At 42.3% G+C, this 21,430-nt stretch overlaps 1 protein-coding gene across 2 annotated transcripts; it reads right to left on the bottom strand.

The window, feature by feature from the left end:
* Nucleotides 1–2,244: 2,244 nt before the first annotated feature.
* On the bottom strand, nt 2,245–20,761 carry asns (asparagine synthetase). Of its 2 annotated transcripts, none has more exons than XM_014142462.3 (12): nt 20,624–20,761; nt 13,928–14,183; nt 10,757–10,997; nt 10,255–10,440; nt 9,799–9,900; nt 9,436–9,563; nt 8,513–8,639; nt 7,831–7,937; nt 7,488–7,588; nt 7,066–7,147; nt 4,381–4,536; nt 2,245–3,090 (listed from the first exon to the last, which is right to left on the bottom strand). In XM_014142462.3, the coding sequence occupies exons 2-12, from the start codon at nt 14,174–14,176 to the stop codon at nt 2,881–2,883; spliced, it is 1,689 nt and encodes a 562-aa protein (XP_013997937.1). In that variant the 5' UTR covers nt 14,177–14,183; nt 20,624–20,761; the 3' UTR covers nt 2,245–2,880. The 2 variants fall into 2 exon arrangements, with proteins under 2 accessions (XP_013997937.1, XP_045550750.1); XM_045694794.2 differs by lacking the exon at nt 20,624–20,761 and adding an exon at nt 17,633–17,769.
* Between the last annotated feature and the right edge of the window lie 669 nt (nt 20,762–21,430).

Genomic DNA, 21,430 nt, shown 5'->3' with positions numbered 1-21,430 from the left:
ATGGTGAGTGAGTGCTGAACATTATCCTTTTCAATAAGAAATGTTCAAAGAAAGATAACCTTGGGGATTGGTCAAGGCATCAAAGCATTAAAAGGTTTAATCATAATTCTGTTCTGACATTTAAAATGTTTAAAAGACACATGAGTTAAATTAGGGTACTTCTCTTTATCAGGTTGGGTAAAGAACAGGAGAATGTCTATCTATACCAGTGGAGGCTCCTCAGAGGAGGAAGGGCAGAACCATCCTCCTCAGTGAATTTCATAAAAATGGTAAAACGCTTTAAAAGTTGTTATTTTTAGATGAAACAATACTATAACAAATATAATTATGTCACCAAATAATTGATTAAAACACACTATTTTGCAAAGAACGGCTACAGTAGCCTCAACAGCACTCTGTAGGGTAGCACCATGGTGTAGCAGGAGGACAGCAAGCTTCCGTCCTCCTCTGGGTACACTGACTTCAAAACAAAACCTAGGAGGCTCATGGTTCTCACCCCTTTCAATAGACTTACACAGTAATTATGACAACCTCTGGAGGATGTCCTCCAACCTGTCAGAGCTCTTGCAGCATGAACTGACATGTTGTCCACCCAATCAAAGGATCAGTGAATTAATCTAGTACTGAAAGCATAAGCTATAGCTAGCTAGCATTACAGTGCATTTGGTGAGTAGTTGACTCAAAGAGAGAGAAAGACAATAGTTGAACAGTTTTGAACAAATTAATTTATTCCATATGCTGGAGAAGCAAGAGAGAAGTGTAATAGAGAGAGATTGTCGTTTTTAAGCTTGTAAATGCAGCTAGCTAGTTTAGCCTACTGAAACAACCTGCCCAAACAGCAGGATGCTATGTTAGCTAGCTGGCTATGACTATCCAACACAACACTGGAACTCTTCCAAGTCAAGGTAAGCTTGTGGTTTTACTAATTTATTGCCACCGGGGCCCGACGGTTTAACCGCTTACTGTTGCTGTATGATTGTAGTGGGTTTACTAACGCATTAGTTCTATTAGCTATGTTGACTAGGACGTTACTCTAGCTAATATAGTGACAACGATGTAGGCTGTGTGTAGTGGTTTGGCTTGGAAAGGTTTTTCAGATGGTCACATACAGCTGATGTGTTGTGCCTTGACGTCCACAGGCGACGAGAAGAGGTGAGAGGAGGAGAGCGCAGAAGGAATAAAACGCAAGAAGGAATATAACATGGCTGTGTGTTTACGCGTGATCAGCGGTGTATTTATTCCGCGAAATCTGTTGAAAATAAGTTTCTTAAACGTAAGAAAACGGAACAAACGGGGAGAAACATAGTTGTGACATTGCTAGACATCGCAAGAGTCACTGATAGTGACAGTCCATATGAGACCCAGGCCGTGCAGGGTGTTACCCTCCAGTCTAGGCGGGGGCGCTGTTTTCAACTGTTGGACTAATGATTACGTCCTATATCAGCTAGACGCAGGCAAGAGTGTGCAGAGTGGTACTGAATGTCTCTGGACCTGTGTGCACCTACGTTATAAACTTTCATTCGTAGGCTAGGTTGTAACAACCTCATGATGAGTATAGGGAAAATGTATCACTCAGGATGCCTGAATCTATTGATGTTACATTGAACTGGGTGAATGGAATATGAATGACAGGCATCCAATATGCTGTAATAGAACGGCACTGACCGCAACTGATCTATACCTATAGCTATCCTGTCTATTGTCTCCTGTGACATAATCAAGTCATCTTCTTGCACGGAATTGAACCTATTACAGCCTGCTCCCTATCTGGGTAAGAGGCAAAAAGACAATTGCAGTACCGGTTATACACATCTAACTTAATGTAAATGACAGGAAAAAGCACTCATTAGGAAGAGTTAAATATCATGTTAAGGTTTAGCCAATGTCTGAAGCTGTTAAAATATGTATGTGATTTAGATATGATAATATGTAATCACCATATCGGTGAAAGCATTACAGTAGTAGTGCTACTGAATCCCAGATAGATGGCCTACAGCATCATTCCAGTCTTCCAACATGATCACCTATTCCTAGTGAAACAGCCGTTTCCCAAACCAGTACTGACCCTGTAACTGTTATTAACACTGGTTAAGTACTAGAGCTTGATGATTCCTCCATAGGGCTGCCATAATTATCACATAATTGTGTAACCGACAATTATGCTCAATAACATTAACTAAAAAATTGTCTTATAGTCTTAATACATTCATTTTAGGAAAAGGGGGATTCAACTTTAGATTCAAGTTTCAGGAGAATGGGGGATTCAACTTTATATTCAAGTAGACATAATTTACCCAATAGCAGTTTTACATGAAGTGGGTAAAGTTGGTAATCATTTTATGAGCAGAACGGCACGGTTGGGAGAAGATTCATTTCCAAAAGTTCCAAGAGGTCAAATCCATTCGTTTTTGAGACAGGGATGTCACCAATGCTGTGTTCTAGTCATTAGGTTTGTCGTAGCTAATTAGGTATGTTGTATCTAAAGATGCATTATAAACCATTACAAGGTCAAAAGATTTTTAACAAAAATGACAATAACCGTGGCCATAAAAATTGAAAAAAGCAAGGTACACATACACACAGTCAGACACACACAAGTGCATACGCACACAGCAGACTCGCGTGTACACAGGTACGCTGGGACAAGCCTAATCGTTACCCAAAATTCCATAAAAGTCACAACTTTAGCATCAGAGTTTCCAGATCGGTATGTTGTGTGGGGGAGGTGTAGTAATAATGGCAGAAGTGATTGACAGCTGACACGGTCTACGTTCCAATATCCATACTAACATACCACTTAGAGTGCATGCTCAACAGACTGCTTCATTCTAAGTGCTACGCTAGTGAGGGTATTGGAAAAGAGCCACTGTTGTTGCTGTATCACTGGTCTTTGTCAGGCTTGTAGATGGAGAGGGTTCTGGCTGAGGGGTCTGTAGCATTGATCCAGCGGGGCATCCAGTAGTGGCTGAGCCACTCGGCCTGGCCCGGGTAATGCTTCTCAAACACCTGGCGGTAGAAGTACGCCTCTTTGGTTCTGGGAGGGAGGAACGGGAACGTCTTAGGAGACTTCTCCAGCTGGAAGTCGTTCACCTTGGAGGAGAGAAAGAAGGAGTCAGAATGTGTGTGGGTGTGTGTATGTCATGTCCCAGCGTGCCTGTGTGTGTGTACACGCGAGCCTGCTGTGTGTGTATGTCGTGTGTGTCTGACTGTGTGTATGTGTACCTTGCTTTTTTCCATTTTTACTAACGACATGCCACTGACTGAGTAAAGCCAGAGTGTCTATGTATGCGGATGACTTAACACTATACACGTCAGCTACTACAGCAACTGAAATGACTGCAACACTTAAAGTGCTGCAGTTAGTTTCAGAGTGGGTAGCAAGGAATAAGTTAGCCCTAAATATTTCTAAAACTAAAAGCATTGTATTTGGAACAAAACACTCACTAAACCCTAAACCTCAACTAAATCTTGTAATAAATCATGTGTAAATTGATCAAGTTGAGATGACTAAACTACTTGGAGGAACACCACATTGTAAACGGTCATGGTCAAAATATATTGATACAACAGTAGCTAAGATGGGGAGAAGTCTGTCTATAATAAAGCGATGCTCTGCCTTCTTAACAACACTATCAACAAGGCAGGTCCTACAGGCCCTAGTTTTGTTGCACCTGGACTACTGTTCAGTCGTGTGGTCAGGTGCCACAAAAAAGGAGTTAGGAAAATTGCAATTGGCTCAGAACAGGGCAGCACGGCTGGCCCTTGGATGTACACAGAGAGCTAATATTAATAATATGCATGTGAATCTCTCCTGGCTGAAAGTGGAGGAAAGATTGACTTCATCGCTACTTTTATTTATGAGAGGTATTGACATGTTGAATGCAACGAGCTGTCTGTTTAAACTACTGACACACAGCACGTACACCCATGCATACCCCACAAAACATGCCACAAGAGGTCTCTTCACAGTCCCCAAGAACAGACAATGGGAGGCACACAGTACTACATAGAGCCATGACACAATGGAACTCTATTCCACATCAAGTAACTGATACAAACAGTAAAATTTGATTTAAAAAAAAAAACGGATTAAAAAAAACCTTATGGAACAGCGGGGACTGTGAAGCAACACAAACATTGGCACAGACACATGCATACAAACACGACAACATACGCACTATACATACACATGGATTTAGTACTGTAGATATGTGGTAGTGGTGGAGTAGGGGCCTGAGGGCACACAGTGTGTTGTGAAATCTGGGAATGTATTGTAATGTTTTAAAATTGTATAAATTGCATTAATTTTTCTGGACCCCAGGAAGAGTAGTTGTTGCTTTGGCAGCAGCTAATGGAGATCCATAATAAATACAAATATACCTCAGACTCCATCTGGTCCTGCAGGCTGTTGTACCAGGACTTCTTGACAGACATCATTCCGTCACTGAAGGCCTCTTTACGTCGCCATAGGATCTCGTCTGGGATCAGGTTCAGACCTTTAAACGAGTCTCTGAGGAGGTGCTTCTCCACTCCATCCTGGTTACACACACATACCTCAGTGAAACTGAACTGTGTTTGGAATTATAGCACTGGAATCCTTTACATGTTTAGAGAGATATTTGCTGCAAGGACTCTGATTTGCAGAACGTTTACGTTTTTGTTAGACATCAGGTATCCTATGGAAAGGAGAAGGGCCACAGTCTGGTTTCAATGTTGGGTTGTAATTCTAAATACTTGCTACACCAGAAGTTACTGGTAATCTGTAAGAGGAATGTATATGGTGGGGTTAATTAAGGTTGGATATGAGCCAGGGGCTTGGAATGTTACTGAGTAACGGAAAAGGCAATCACATGGTTGTGGTCACTGATAAGGGTGGAGAGCTGTGGATTAGTGAGGAATGGGGGCCGAGGTCAGGTCACTGATAAGGGTGGAGAGCTGTGGATTAGTGAGGAATGGGGGCCGAGGTCAGGTCAGGTCACTGATAAGGGTGGAGAGCTGTGGATTAGTGAGGAATGGGGGCCGAGGTCAGGTCAGGTCACTGATAAGGGTGGAGAGCTGTGGATTAGTGAGGAATGGGGGCCGAGGTCAGGTCACTGATAAGGGTGGAGAGCTGTGGATTAGTGAGGAATGGGGGCCGAGGTCAGGTCAGGTCACTGATAAGGGTGGAGAGCTGTGGATTAGTGAGGAATGGGGGCCGAGGTCAGGTCACTGATAAGGGTGGAGAGCTGTGGATTAGTGAGGAATGGGGGCCGAGGTCAGGTCACTGATAAGGGTGGAGAGCTGTGGATTAGTGAGGAATGGGGGCCGAGGTCAGGTCACTGATAAGGGTGGAGAGCTGTGGATTAGTGAGGAATGGGGGCCGAGGTCAGGTCACTGATAAGGGTGGAGAGCTGTGGATTAGTGAGGAATGGGGGCCGAGGTCAGGTCACTGATAAGGGTTGAGAGCTGTGGATTAGTGAGGAATGGGGGCCGAGGTCAGGTCACTGATAAGGGTGGAGAGCTGTGGATTAGTGAGGAATGGGGGCCGAGGTCAGGTCACTGATAAGGGTGGAGAGCTGTGGATTAGTGAGGAATGGGGGCCGAGGTCAGGTCACTGATAAGGGTGGAGAGCTGTGGATTAGTGAGGAATGGGGGCCGAGGTCAGGTCAGGTCACTGATAAGGGTGGAGAGCTGTGGATTAGTGAGGAATGGGGGCCGAGGTCAGGTCAGGTCACTGATAAGGGTAGAGAGCTGTGGATTAGTGAGGAATGGGGGCCGAGGTCAGGTCACTGATAAGGGTGGAGAGCTGTGGATTAGTGAGGAATGGGGGCCGAGGTCAGGTCACTGATAAGGGTGGAGAGCTGTGGATTAGTGAGGAATGGGGGCCGAGGTCAGGTCACTGATAAGGGTGGAGAGCTGTGGATTAGTGAGGAATGGGGGCCGAGGTCAGGTCACTGATAAGGGTAGAGAGCTGTGGATTAGTGAGGAATGGGGGCCGAGGTCAGGTCACTGATAAGGGTGGAGAGCTGTGGATTAGTGAGGAATGGGGGCCGAGGTCAGGTCAGGTCACTGATAAGGGTAGAGAGCTGTGGATTAGTGAGGAATGGGGGCCGAGGTCAGGTCAGGTCACTGATAAGGGTAGAGAGCTGTGGATTAGTGAGGAATGGGGGCCGAGGTCAGGTCAGGTCACTGATAAGGGTGGAGAGCTGTGGATTAGTGAGGAATGGGGGCCGAGGTCAGGTCACTGATAAGGGTGGAGAGCTGTGGATTAGTGAGGAATGGGGGCCGAGGTCAGGTCAGGTCACTGATAAGGGTAGAGAGCTGTGGATTAGTGAGGAATGGGGGCCGAGGTCAGGTCACTGATAAGGGTAGAGAGCTGTGGATTAGTGAGGAATGGGGGCCGAGGTCAGGTCACTGATAAGGGTGGAGAGCTGTGGATTAGTGAGGAATGGGGGCCGAGGTCAGGTCACTGATAAGGGTGGAGAGCTGTGGATTAGTGAGGAATGGGGGCCGAGGTCAGGTCACTGATAAGGGTGGAGAGCTGTGGATTAGTGAGGAATGGGGGCCGAGGTCAGGTCACTGATAAGGGTGGAGAGCTGTGGATTAGTGAGGAATGGGGGCTGAGGTTAGGTCACTGATAAGGTTGGAGAGCTGTGGATTAGTGAGGAATGGGGGCCGAGGTCAGGTCAGGTCAGGTCACTGATAAGGGTGGAGAGCTGTGGATTAGTGAGGAATGGGGGCCGAGGTCAGGTCACGTTGAGGGAGAAGGAACACTTTATTACCCACATCATTGCGCTTCCTGCCTAGCAATAAAGATGTCATGTTTAGAGGGAAGGAGGAGACTTCCTAAAGTGGGGTAGATATACTTGGGCTGGTGAGAACATGGCTTTGTCTGTTCAGCTGTCTGACCCATTGGGTGAATAAACTTGGTTTGAGCTTTTCATAGTTGTCCGTCAGTTTTTACTCTGTTATTTAGAACCTAACAGTACATTACTTCTGATTTCATACTCCATTATCTAGAGACAAATGTAGGGGATAGGGAGATTGGGATAGTGAACATATGGTGATAGGGCTGAGAAAACTGACCTTAGGTTGCCTCATCTCCTCAGGCAGGGAGAGGTAGTACGCTGTGAACCTGTGGTCCAGGAAAGGCACTCTCAGCTCCAGACTGTAGAGAGAAGAGGAAAGTCAGAATCCTAGATCTTCTGTATTAAACCTATAGCTTCTAGAAAGAAAGAAAGAAAGAAAGAAAGAAAGAAAGAAAGAAAGAAAGAAAGAAAGAAAGAAAGAAAGAAAGAAAGAAAGAAAGAGAGAAAGAGAGAAAGAAAGAAAGAAAGAAAGAAAGAAAGAAAGAAAGAAAGAAAGAAAGAGAGAAAGAGAGGAAAGAGAGAAAGAAAGAAAGAAAGAAAGAAAGAAAGAAAGAAAGAAGAGCAAATAGCGGTCTGACAAGTTTGAGGAATGGATGTAAAAATGAATGAATGTATTGAAAAATAGGTTGATGCCCCTACCCGTGTGCAGCGGTGGTGCGGTCTGCTCTCAGCACGTCAAACAGGTACAGCTCCTTCAACAGACGAACACTGTCCTCTGCTGCTGCCTTGGGAGTGGGAGCCTGGAACAGGAAACACAACAACTCAGCTCATATTCCCAGAGATAACAACTGCTTCCAGGGTTGGGTTCAATTCCATTTTCAATTAAGTCAGACCAGGAATTTCCCATTGATTTCTAATAAATGTTTTCAATTCCTGCACTTCCTGAATTGACTACTGCATTCACCACAACACTGTCTGGTACATGAAATTTGGTGAGTTGGAGAGAAGGACACATCTCTGATGTGGAACAGACTAACAGTACCTTGTGGAAGTAGATGTACCCTTGTGTCAGCTCATCAGAGCCCTCCCCAGAGAAGATCACCACGCTGTCAGTCTTCTCACGAATGTACTTTGACACTAGGTACATGCCTGCACAATGAGAAAGGATTATTGGAAACAGAATTGAGTTGAAGTACTCCCTTGGCTATAACTTAAGCCTTGCCAAATATAGTGTACATTTCTTATAAAAAAGGTTATTGCGCCATCTAGAGGCAAATAAAACCATCTGTATTTGGCAGGAAAAAAGTCAATGAAAGTAAACTGATCATCACATGAACTTTGGTCTTTACTTCAAGTTTGCACTTTTGGGACTGCTCGATTGTACCAGACAAACTGAATCACGTATTTCATCCACATATTTGGCCAAGGTCTGGCTGATTGCTTCTCTCTATTGACAGGCTTTTACAGGCCACACTCACTAATCTCCCAGGATTCCACTGGGATTCAAACCAGCCAATCAGGAGGAAAAGGAATGCAGCCTGGCCAGACTCCCTTTGTCCAGGTCAGTGGGCACATTCACAAGGTACAAAGAAGCTGTCTAGTGTCTCGGTATTTCCCAAATGTGTCATCCTCATAGCCTATTAATTCAGCTTCAATGGGACAGCACTTCTGATTGGTGTTTGGAGGTCTAGGCCGATCTAAGATGGGACAGTGTGCTCTCTCACCGACAGAGGCGCGTATGGTGGTGATGTCATAGGTCTCCAGGTGAAAGATGACCTCCTCCACGGCTTTGAGACCCTCCTCGGGGGTGAAGTTGACCTCGTGGTGCTCACTGCCGATGTAGGACGCCACCTGGAACGACACAAGACATTCATTCACATCGTATCCATCTATTGCCTTCAATTTATTGAGAACACATACTCTTTTACAATTACAGGGAGCAATGACTTCACAGGCTTCTTCACAAAGGAGTCTTTGGTATCATATTTGTATTATTCTATTATGTTGCGTTTTTATTATTTCAAATTCTCATTTGTAATGCCCTGGGAGCTGTAATGTATTGGGTAAAAAGTGATAGAAAAATAAAGTTTGATTATTACTGATTATGAAGTTATATTGTTACGAAACTGATTGACTAGCCTGCTAATATTGTTGCGGCTCGCTAAGTCTAGAAGTCTTAGGCCTAGTTAACTGGTCTGTAACTTGATTTAAGATGTGCAACTATGTGAGAAATCAGCGTATGAGGTCAGTGCTGTATGTTCATGTGCCCAGGAGACAGCAAACTTACAGGGATCCAGGGCCAGCTCCGTCCTGACTCCTATTTATTTACAAAAATAAACTTCAAAAACTGCTCCAAAACTAAAAAGGTTAACTAAAACAAAAAAGACTTGCAGGCCCGAGAGGCTCTATGGCCACCTCTCTCTGAATCATTCACGCTCAACCTGATTGCCTATACCTGTGGGCTTCATCAAGGCTTGACAGAGCACCTGGACCCGGTAGCTGCTGCCCCCTTGGGGATGGAGTGTGGAAGTGGTAGTGTTTAATCATGCTCCTAAGACCTAACCTACCCAACCTGTTCCATGACAATATCATCACCATTATATTATAAGGCAGAGTCTCTCTATGGAGGCTGGAGGGAGCCTCTCACCTTGCGAGCAGCCAGGATGTCTGGGCTGTCTTCAGCCCCGATAGCGAAGGTCTGGATGGGGTACTTTAACTTCTCCTCTTTGGACAGTTTGACCAGCGTAGCTGCCACCAGACTGGAGTCCAGACCACCTGGTAGAAACATATAGTAACAGTCATATACATCATTTACTAGATTATCACACGTTTAATTTGACCTATGGTGTAAAGATAATAAGAATGTATTCTCATTTCTGTATTTGCACAGACAAGCATTAGTGAAAACAACAAGTAACAGACCTCAAGCATTACTAACTCAAGCCACAAGCTTTCATGTGTGACACTACACAAAGAGGCAAACATACTCTGTAATCCTCATTATTTGTACCTGAGAGAAGACAGCCGATCCTCCTGTGGGCCATGAGGCGTTTCCGGACAGCGTTCTCAAACAAAGACCGGATGTTGCTCTTCACTGTCTCTGGGGCAAAACCTACAGAGGACAGCAAGAGATCTTACTGTCATCACACAGGGACCAGTCAACTGAATGGTTGAAGACCAGCAAATCAACTCTAGCATACTACACATCCAACTCCTATTGTCAGTGACTACAATGATTTCAGTTGGACAACAGGCTTCATTCATGGCAACACCCTCAATACCAAAAACGTACATCCTGAAATAACAATCAGTGAGCCATTCCTCCCTTCATCTTATGTGTCAAACAACATTTGTCATCTTTCACTGATAGCTAGCGACAGGTAGTGGCACTGTTAAATAATCTGTAACCTTGGCCGCTGTCAATCATGATGCTGACGTTATGGAAATACTATGGATGGGTGTGTACCTGAGGGAAGCCTCTCTACCGTGTCATAGACAGCGTGGTTGGGCTCCTGGGTGCAGCAGTGGAAGCGGTCCATCTGAATAGACTCTACCTTCCCTGTGGGCTTCAGGTCAAACACCTCAAAGTGTCCTGGGAGGAATGGAGTGATCTTAGGAGGTGAGGACATTGAGTGGGTGATATGAGTCAGACCTGGGAACAAACAGAAAAAGCATGTGTTTAAGAACAAACATGGTCACACTTTACATTAAGTTGTTATCATACCTGTGTAGTAACACTGTCATTACACACTAGTAACAACATCTTAACATTTTGTTACAATTGTACTTGACCAAGTGAATTTCCATTGAATAGCAATAGAGTTGAGCAGTTTATTTTTGTTCTACACTCTGTGACATTAAAGTTCATCCTATCCTATCCTGAATAGGTATTGTTCTTTAATCCACTTTTGCAGCAACCAAAACCGCTCAACCCCAATGGAGATATCAAGTAAGTAGTCCCCTCTCACCTTTTGCCTCAGAGCACACAGCCAGGAAGCCGTCGTCAGTCAGTAGTTTGAACATGGGCCGCACGCCATACGTATCCCTCCCCAGGAAAACCTTCCTATTGGCTGTGTCCAGGAGGACGAAGGCGAACACTCCATCCAATAGGGATGCCATCTTCTGAATGCCGAAGCGCTCGTACAGGTGAAGCAGGATCTCACCATCTACTTTGGTCTGGTAGTCAGTAAACTCAAACCGCTCCTTCAGCTAAAGAGGGAGGAAGATGGAGAAAAGTATCAGGATTATTATGAGACATAAGACATTACAAGTGGTCATACATGCTCATGACATACACTCACCAACATATTTATTTGGACAGTGAAAACTTTTCATTTGGCTCTATCAGTGGTGGAAAAAGTACCCAATCATCATACTTGAGTAAAAGTAAAGATACTTTAATAGAAAATGACTCAAGTAAAAGTGTAAGTCACCCAGTAAAATACTACTTGAGTAAAAGATTAGACTATTTAGTTTTAAAATATACTTAAGCATCAATAGTAAATGTAATTGCTAAAATATACATAATTTAAGCATCAAGAATAAAAGTATAAATCATTTCAAATTCCTTATATTAAGCAAACCAGACGGCACAATTTTCTTGTTTTTAAAATTTACGGACAGCCAGAGGAACACTCCAACACTCAGACATAATTTACAAACGAAGCATTTGTGTTTACTGAATCCGCCAGATCAGAGGTGGTAGGGATGACCAGGGATGTTCTCTTGATAAGAGCGTGAATTGGACCATTTTCCTGCTAAGCATTCACAATGTAACGAGTACTTTTGGGTGTCAGGAACAATGTATGGAGTAAAAAGTACATTATTTTCTTTAGGAATGTAGCGGAGTAAAAGTAAAAGTTGTCAAAAATATAAATAGTAAAGTACAGATACCACCAAAAAACTACTTTGGAAGTACTTTAATTTATTTACGTAAGTACTTTACAACACTGGGCTCTATACTCCAGAATATGAGGCGACAGTACAGAATGTCCCCTTTTATTTGAGGGTATTTTCATACTTACAGTGCCTTAGGAAAGTATTCAGACCCCTTGACTTTTTCCACATTGTTATGTTGGTTACAGCCTTTTTCTAAAATTGATTAAATAAAAAAAATCCTCAGCAATTTACACACAATACCCCATAATGACAAAGTGACACTTTGCTATGAGACTCAAAATTGAACTCAGATGCATCCTGTTTCCATTGATCATCCTTGAGATGTTTCAACAACTTGATTGGAGTCTATCTTTGATAAATTCAATTGATTGGACATGATTTGTAAAGGCACACACCTGTCTATATAAGGTCCCACAGTTGACAGTGCATGTCAGAGCAAAAACCAAGCCATGAGGTCCAGGGAATTGTCCGTAGAGCTCCGAGACAGAATTGTGTATTGAGGCACAGATCTGGGGAAGGGTACCAAATAATTTCTGCTGCATTGAAGGTCCCCAAGAACACAGTGGCCTCCATCATTCTTAAATGGAAGAAGTTTGGAACCACCAAGACTCTTCCTAGAGTTGGCCATCTGGCCAAACTGAGCAATCGGGGGAGAAGGGCCTTGGTCAGGGAGGTGACCAAGAACCCGATGGTCACTCTGACAGAGTTTCAGAGTTCCTCTGTGGAGATGGGAGAAACTTCCAGAAAGACAACCATCTCTGCAGCACTCCACCAATCAGGCCTTTACAGTAGAGTGGCCAGACGGAAGCCACTACTCAGTAAAAGGCACATGACAGCCCGCTTGGGGTTTACCAAAAGGCACCTAAAGACTCTCAGACCATGAGAAACAAGATTCTCTGGTCTGATGAAACCAAGATTGAACTCTTTGACCTGAATGCCAAGTGTCACGTCTGGAGGAAAACTGGCACCATCCCTACGGTGAAGCATGGTGGAGGCAGCATCATGCTGTGGGGATGTTTTTCAGCAGCAGGGACTGGGAGACTAGTCAGGATCAAGGCAAAGATGAACGGAGCAAAGTACATTAAGATCCTTGATGAAAACCTGCCCCAGAGTGCTCAGGAACTCAGACAGGGGTGAAGGTTCACCTTCCAACAGGACAACGACCTAAGCACACACCCAAGACAAAGCAGGAGTGGCTTCAGGACAAGTCTTTGAATGTCCTTGAGTGGCCCATCCACAGCCCGGAGTTGTGGATGCTACAATGATTACAGATAATCATGAATGAATCGTGAATAATGATGAGTGCGAAAGTTACAGATGCACAAGATTCATGCCCCCAAAACATGCTACCCTCTCACCATTACAAATAACAGTGGAGTTTGGCATTTTTAGGGGGTATGATATTTATGCCTCTGATTCTTCCTCACTCATTATCTAAACAGTAAATCAGATATGTATGAAAATACCCTAAAATAAAAAGTTACATTCTGGTACTGTCACCTCATATAAAACATTTGATCTCAAATCCATAATGCTGGAGTATAGAGCCAAATGAAAAGTTTTAGCTTCACTGTCCAAATTAATACATAGGGTAGTATACATGCTTATAACCGAATCACAATTGTAAGTAGTGTATGCACAATCACATCCAACAATTGTGCATGTTACAAAAGATGTGAGATAATAATTGAATGCCATTTTTTTTTTAAGACAGATAATACCATTATCAATATGATCTTTGAAGATATTACGACTTTCTTCCCTCCCTGTTTTCACAAACTCACATGAACAAAAGTTGACTTAACTTCTTTGGCCACATAAGTCCCTTTGGCATAGAAATAGTAGCTTTTAAAGAAAGGAGGAGTTAACTGGCCTAAAGCCATACTATATCCCTGCTTCGTGACCTGCAAGTAGAAACTCAATATGTTCCACACCAAAACTTGGCCAGATACTAGAGTTCCTTGAGGCCTGGTACCATCTCCAATCCTACAGTAGCCTGGGGTCCAGAAGTTTGGATTTCAGGCAATACCTTTCTATATGTCTATGGGCCGTAACTACTGTGTGATTTGTAGATCTCCTACCATAGCCTGGGATTTGTGACATAAAACAACAGTGACACAATCTGGATTCCAGGCTATACCTTATATGTCTATAGGCCATAACTATTGTGGTGTTTGCAAATCTACTTAGCCTGGGATTTGTGAAACAGTGAAACAATGTGGATTGCAGGCTAGACCTACCGTGTGGTGGTTGTAGATCTCTCCGTTGTAGACAAGCCAGAGGTAGGGGAACTTCTTGATGCGGATGGGCTGCATGCCATACAGCTGGTCTACAATAGCCAGGCGATGGAAGCCGAAACAACAGTTAGTGAAGCCGTTGATGTTCTCAAAGCGAAAGGCGTCGGGGCCCCGGTGGGCGATCTTCATAGCGCTGGTGCACTGAACCGACAGGCACTCATCACTGCCAAACAAGGCCCATATACCACACATCCTGGGGCTGGAGAGGTGAGAGAGTGGGGCGGGGGAGAGAGAAAGAGGGAGGTGGTGTAATAAATACATGCAACAAGAGGCAGAGCGGATGGTCCAGAGACTAGTGCCCCTTTTGTAACTGTTCTTTACAACCTTTCAACCAGTGGAGGCTCCTCTGTAGGAAGGGGAGAACCATCCTCCTCAGTGAATTTCATAAAAATAGTAAAACATGTAAAAAGTTATCCTTTTTAGATAAAACAATACTAAATATAATCACGTCACCAAATAATTGATCAAAACACACCATTTTGCAAAGGTCTACAGTAGCCTCAACAGCGCTCTGTAGGGTAGCACCATGGTGTAGCCGGAGGACAGCTAGCTTCTGTCCTCCACTGGGTACAGTGACTTCAATACCAAACCAAAGAGGCTCTTGGTTCTCACCCCTTTCAATAGACTTACACAGTAATTATGACAACCTCTGGAGGATGTCCTCCAACCTGTCAGAGCTCTTGCAGCATGAACTGACATGTTGTCCATCCAATCAAAGGATCAGAGAATTAATCTAGTACTGAAAGCATAAACTAAAGCTAGCTAGCATTGCAGTGCATGTGGTGAGTAGTTGACTCAAAGAGAGAGAAAGACAATGAAAATGGAGGAGAAGCAAGAGAGAAATGTATATAGAGATTGTCGTTTTCTTTTCACTTTCACTTATTTAGCTAGCAAATGCAGCTAGCTAGTTTAGCCTACTGAAACACCCTGCCCAAACAGCAGGATGCTATGTTAGTTAGCTGGCTATGACTATCCAACACAACACTGGAACTCTTCCAAGTCAAGGTAAGCTTGTGGTTTTACTAATTTATTGCCACCGGGGCCCGACGGTTTAACCGCTTACTGTTGCTGTATGATTGTAGTGGGTTTACTAACGCATTAGTTCTATTAGCTATGTTGACTAGGACGTTACTTTAGCTAATATAGTGACAACGATGTAGGCTGTGTGTAGCGGTTTGGCTTGGAAAGGTTTTTCAGATGGTCACATACAGCTGATGTGTTGTGCCTTGACGTCCACAGGCGACGAGAAGAGGTGAGAGGAGGAGAGCGCAGAAGGAATAAAACGCAAGAAGGAATATAACATGGCTGTGTGTTTACGCGTGATCAGCGGTGTATTTATTCCGCGAATTCTGTTGAAAAGCGTTTCTTTAAAAGTAAGCCAACGGAACAAACGGGGAGAAACATAGTTGAATTTGTCCAATAGAAACTCTCGTTTGCATCTGTCTCTGGACCTGTGTGCACCTACGTTATAAACTGCAATTCGTTAGCTAGGTTGTAGCAACCTCATGATGGGTATAGGGAAAATTAGAGAATCGTATAGTAAGTAGCCTGAACCTATCGATGTTACATTGAACTGGCTGAATGGAATATGAATGACAGTCATCCAACATGCTGTAATAGAAATAAGGCCATGGTCATGAAAAATAAACACCACACTATCATACCATACCTTTTACAAAACTATTGATGTCAACGTATTAAACTGTGTATTGGAAATAGTATTACTAGCAGTATCAGAGTTAGACATCAAAAACTGCCCTTTATATATATATATATATATATATATATTTATAAATAAATAAAAGGATTTGCAATAACCTCAACTGTTAAGGTTCACCATTATAATAATGGTGGTAAAATATACTCATATCTGCTGACCCACACAGTATAACTGTAACCATTTAAAACATGTACACAAAAATATAAAACATTACATAAAAACAATATTAAGGTTGTTCTTGTTCCGTAGTCTCATTGACCACCTAGAAGTTTATAACCACAGTGCGCAACATGATAAATACAAGATTAGCGATAGCTAAGATTGCAAAGGGAATAGCAAAACAAGAAGGGTATTGGAGTGGATAAGTGTGTGGCTAAGTCTAAAAACCTCTTATGATTGTTCAACAGTGCTTTCAAATCATCCCATTCTCCCAATACTATGAAAAAGTGGAGCATTCACATGCATGTATATGGAGAACATTCTGGTGCATCACCTTGGCACTGACACAGATTATTCTAGAATTGGGTGTGACATACAAAGTTAAATATTTAATAATAATGTTCCCCAAATCAGACAGCAGATTCAACCAAAAAAGCCACATCTCGTCAGTAGGATGTATCGTGTGAGTAACAGCATAGAAAACCAAAATGCAACCGTCTCAAAATTCTCTCAAAGTTAGGAGTATGGCCTCAACACTTTGGAAATGTTTTAGTTAATTTACTGCAATTCTACACATTTTGCCATGGTCAGAGAGAAATGTTTGTAGTTAATGTGCTATCTGAGTGAGAGTGACTAACAAAATCAATGGGGGTCCCCCCCGGACTGTAATTCGACTATGACTACCACAAGTTTAGATAGCTGGCTAGACTAACTTACCAATCTAAAAAAATGTTAGCTGACGCGGGCTAATCGAGTGACTGGCAACATAAAAACTGCTGATTCACAACCAAATTACACCTTGTATAGTCTACTATAACTCTCAACAGTAAATTGAGACCCCGACTGAGTTGGGGGGGTTGATCCGCCAGTTGCCCATCCCAACTTAAACTGTCTTGACTGTCCACTAAAGCACCTCTAAAAATACCATCCAGCGGTAAATCTTATTTAATAACTTTCCAACTGTATTACACTTAGTCATTATAAGTGTCACTGCTAGTGACAGTCCATATGAGACCCAGGCCATGCAGGGTGTTACCCTCCAGTCTAGGCGGGGGCGCTGTTTTCAACTGTTGGACTAATGAGTACGTCCTATATCAGCTAGACGCAGGCAAGAGTGTGCAGGGTGGTACTGAATGTCAGTCTGTCACCTCAAATATGTCTCTGGACCTGTGTGCACCTACGTTATAAACGTTCATTCGTAGGCTAGGTTGTAACAACCTCATGATGAGTATAGGGAAAATGTATCACGTAGTAGCCTGAATCTATTGATGTTACATTGAACTGGCTGAATGGAATATGAATGGCAGTCATCCAACATGCTGTAATAGAAATAAGGCCATGATCATGAAAAATAAAAAGCGTCCTCCTTATCTTAACCGGCACCGACCGCAACTGCTTTCAATTGAGAAGGAAGAAAAATTTGAAGGGTTATACAACGGACTATTGGACATATTGTACCTTCGCTAATCAGATAGGAAACTATAACACAACACACTGACACTTTTTACAAAACTATTGACGTCAACGTATTAAATTGTGTATTCGAAGTAGTATTACAGTTAGACATCAAAACCGGTTTCACAAAGCGAGTCCATCACATGTATTAAACAAATACTGTGTAGCTCTGTGCTCCACACGTGGTAATGTTAACGTATGTGCCGCACAAACTACCCGGCAATAGAAAGGAAGAGCAACGGTTCACTCCGTGATAAACACACATTGGATTGAAATGTGTCTAAAACGCATGAACAGTTTAGTGAAAGACATACCTTTATTTCGTTGACACAGTAGGGTGAATTAATACTATTCTCCTCAGCGCCCCGAAATGATGCAACGACAGAACTTCTGTACACGGTAGTACTTCACTGAACTGAGAGGCGTGACTTGCAACGACAAGTCCGGTTGCATCACTTTATGGTTCCATTTGAGATTCACATTCATTCTGGTTAGTTTGCGAGCCAAAGGTAACATGTTACTATAAACATACTTTTGGTCATGTAGTGTATGTGGACACCTGCTCGTCGAACATCTATTCATTAATCATCGGCATTCATTTGGAGTCGGTCTTATTCTAGCAAGGACATAGTTTCAGTTTATACTGAACAAAAATATAAATGTAACAATTTCAAAGACTTCACTGATTTACAGTTCATATATGTAAATCAGTCAACTGAAATAAATACATTAGGCCCTAACCTATGAATTCACATGATTGGGCAGGAGTGCAGCCGTGGGTGGAGCTTAGATGGCATATGACCGCGCCCCCCCCCCCCCCCAAACAAATGTGTATAACATTTTAGAGAAATAAGCTTTGTTCGTGTATGGAACATTTCCAGGATTTAAAAAAAAAATTCACCTCATGAAACATGGGACCTACACTTTACATTTTTGTTCAGTGTAGTTAGGTTTTAGAAGTGACCATGTACAATTTAACAAACACTGAAATATCTGTTCAGTTTCTCACCCTTCATAGCCAATTTTATATTGACATGCTCCTCTACATTTGGTCTAAAACACAAAAAAGTACCTTAAAATGCAACCCTAATTATCTTGAAAGAAAGAAATCGCACTACTTTGGTTAAAGCTGGCATTTATTTAAGTCTCATCGTTTCAGAATTACCAGTACATCAGGATTGTTTGGAGTGCTTGTTGTTCGAATGAAAGACTGGCATTTAGACAGGACAGATCAGAGGATATATAATAGAACTGCCAAAAATTGGAAAATTAACATTGTGCATTAATTCATGGGTAGATAAGACATACATGGATGTTTTGGGGGGATAGTAACAGCACAAAAATGTGATGCACTCAGTCCTCTAAGCACATGCTTAAAACTTGGACTGAGAATAAGCTTTGTAGTTAATGACAGTGTATAGCTATACTAAAATGAGAATAGAAATCTGCCCATAGGTTATTGCAATAACCTCAACTGTCAAGGTTCACCACTACAAAATAATGGCGTTAAAATATACTCATATCTGCTGACCTACACCCCCAGTATAACTGTAACCATTTAAAACATGTACACAAAAATATAAAACATTACATAAAAACAATATTAAGGTTGTTCTTGTTCCATAGTCTCATTGACCACCTAGAAGTTTATAACCACAGTGCGCAACATGATAAATACAAGATTAGCGATAGCTAAGATTGCAAAGGGAATAGCAAAACAAGAAGGGTATTGGAGTGGATAAGTGTGTGGCTAAGTCTAAAAACCTCTTATGATTGTTCAACAGTGCTTTCAAATCATCCCATTCTCCCAATACTATGAAAAAGTGGAGCATTCACATGCATGTATATGGAGAACATTCTGGTGCATCACCTTGGCACTGACACAGATTATTCTAGAATTGGGTGTGACATACAAAGTTAAATATTTAATAATAATGTTCCCCAAATCAGACAGCAGATTCAACCAAAAAAGCCACATCTCGTCAGTAGGATGTATCGTGTGAGTAACAGCATAGAAAACCAAAATGCAACCGTCTCAAAATTCTCTCAAAGTTAGGAGTATGGCCTCAACACTTTGGAAATGTTTTAGTTAATTTACTGCAATTCTACACATTTTGCCATGGTCAGAGAGAAATGTTTGTAGTTAATGTGCTATCTGAGTGAGAGTGACAAACAAAATCAATGGGGGTCCCCCCCGGACTGTAATTCGACTATGACTACCACAAGTTTAGATAGCTGGCTAGACTAACTTACCAATCTAAAAAAATGTTAGCTGACGCGGGCTAATCGAGTGACTGGCAACATAAAAACTGCTGATTCACAACCAAATTACACCTTGTATAGTCTACTATAACTCTCAACAGTAAATTGAGACCCCGACTGAGTTGGGGGGGTTGATCCGCCAGTTGCCCATCCCAACTTAAACTGTCTTGACTGTCCACTAAAGCACCTCTAAAAATACCATCCAGCGGTAAATCTTATTTAATTACTTTCCAACTGTATTACACTTAGTCATTATAAGTGTCACTGCTAGTGACAGTCCATATGAGACCCAGGCCATGCAGGGTGTTACCCTCCAGTCTAGGCGGGGGCGCTGTTTTCAACTGTTGGACTAATGAGTACGTCCTATATCAGCTAGACGCAGGCAAGAGTGTGCAGGGTGGTACTGAATGTCAGTCTGTCACCTCAAATATGTCTCTGGACCTGTGTGCACCTACGTTATAAACGTTCATTCGTAGGCTAGGTTGTAACAACCTCATGATGAGTATAGGGAAAATGTATCACGTAGTAGCCTGAATCTATTGATGTTACATTGAACTGGCTGAATGGAATATGAATGGCAGTCATCCAACATGCTGTAATAGAAATAAGGCCATGATCATGAAAAATAAAAAGCGTCCTCCTTATCTTAACCGGCACCGACCGCAACTGCTTTCAATTGAGAAGGAAGAAAAATTTGAAGGGTTATACAACGGACTATTGGACATATTGTACCTTCGCTAATCAGATAGGAAACTATAACACAACACACTGACACTTTTTACAAAACTATTGACGTCAACGTATTAAATTGTGTATTCGAAGTAGTATTACAGTTAGACATCAAAACCGGTTTCACAAAGCGAGTCCATCACATGTATTAAACAAATACTGTGTAGCTCTGTGCTCCACACGTGGTAATGTTAACGTATGTGCCGCACAAACTACCCGGCAATAGAAAGGAAGAGCAACGGTTCACTCCGTGATAAACACACATTGGATTGAAATGTGTCTAAAACGCATGAACAGTTTAGTGAAAGACATACCTTTATTTCGTTGACACAGTAGGGTGAATTAATACTATTCTCCTCAGCGCCTGAAATGATGCAACGACAGAACTTCTGTACACGGTAGTGATGACTCTGTACTTCACTGAACTGAGAGGCGTGACTTGCAACGACAAGTCCGGTTGCATCACTTTATGGTTCCATTTGAGATTCACATTCATTCTGGTTAGTTTGCGAGCCAAAGGTAACATGTTACTATAAACATACTTTTGGTCATGTAGTGTATGTGGACACGTGCTCGTCGAACATCTATTCATTAATCATCGGCATTCATTTGGAGTCGGTCTTATTCTAGCAAGGACATAGTTTCAGTTTATACTGAACAAAAATATAAATGTAACAATTTCAAAGACTTCACTGATTTACAGTTCATATATGTAAATCAGTCAACTGAAATAAATACATTAGGCCCTAACCTATGAATTCACATGATTGGGCAGGAGTGCAGCCGTGGGTGGAGCTTAGATGGCATATGACCGCGCCCCCCCCCCCCCCCCCCCCCCAAACAAATGTGCATAACATTTTAGAGAAATAAGCTTTGTTCGTGTATGGAACATTTCCAGGATTAAAAAAAAAAATTCACCTCATGAAACATGGGACCTACACTTTACATTTTTGTTCAGTGTAGTTAGGTTTTAGAAGTGACCATGTACAATTTAACAAACACTGAAATATCTGTTCAGTTTCTCACCCTTCATAGCCAATTTTATATTGACATGCTCCTCTACATTTGGTCTAAAACACAAAAAAGTACCTTAAAATGCAACCCTAATTATCTTGAAAGAA

This window comes from Salmo salar, chromosome 14, assembly GCF_965601325.2.
Source record: "Salmo salar chromosome 14, fSalSal1, whole genome shotgun sequence".
Lineage (NCBI taxonomy): Eukaryota > Metazoa > Chordata > Actinopteri > Salmoniformes > Salmonidae > Salmo > Salmo salar.
This window is presented reverse-complemented; position numbering and strand designations above follow the sequence as displayed.

Bases quoted from the DNA above. Each gene is read 5' to 3' on its own strand.
- asns (XM_014142462.3), bottom strand. From the start codon at position 14,176: ATGTGTGGTATATGGGCCTTGTTTGGCAGTGATGAGTGCCTGTCGGTT. The intron at 7,589-7,830 runs GTACTGTTAGTC...TTCCTGTTCCAG, and splicing joins GGTACATCTACTTCCACAAG to GCTCCCACTCCCAAGGCAGC. The intron at 3,091-4,380 runs GTATATTTGTAT...CTCTCCTCCAAG, and splicing joins AGGACCAGATGGAGTCTGAG to GTGAACGACTTCCAGCTGGA.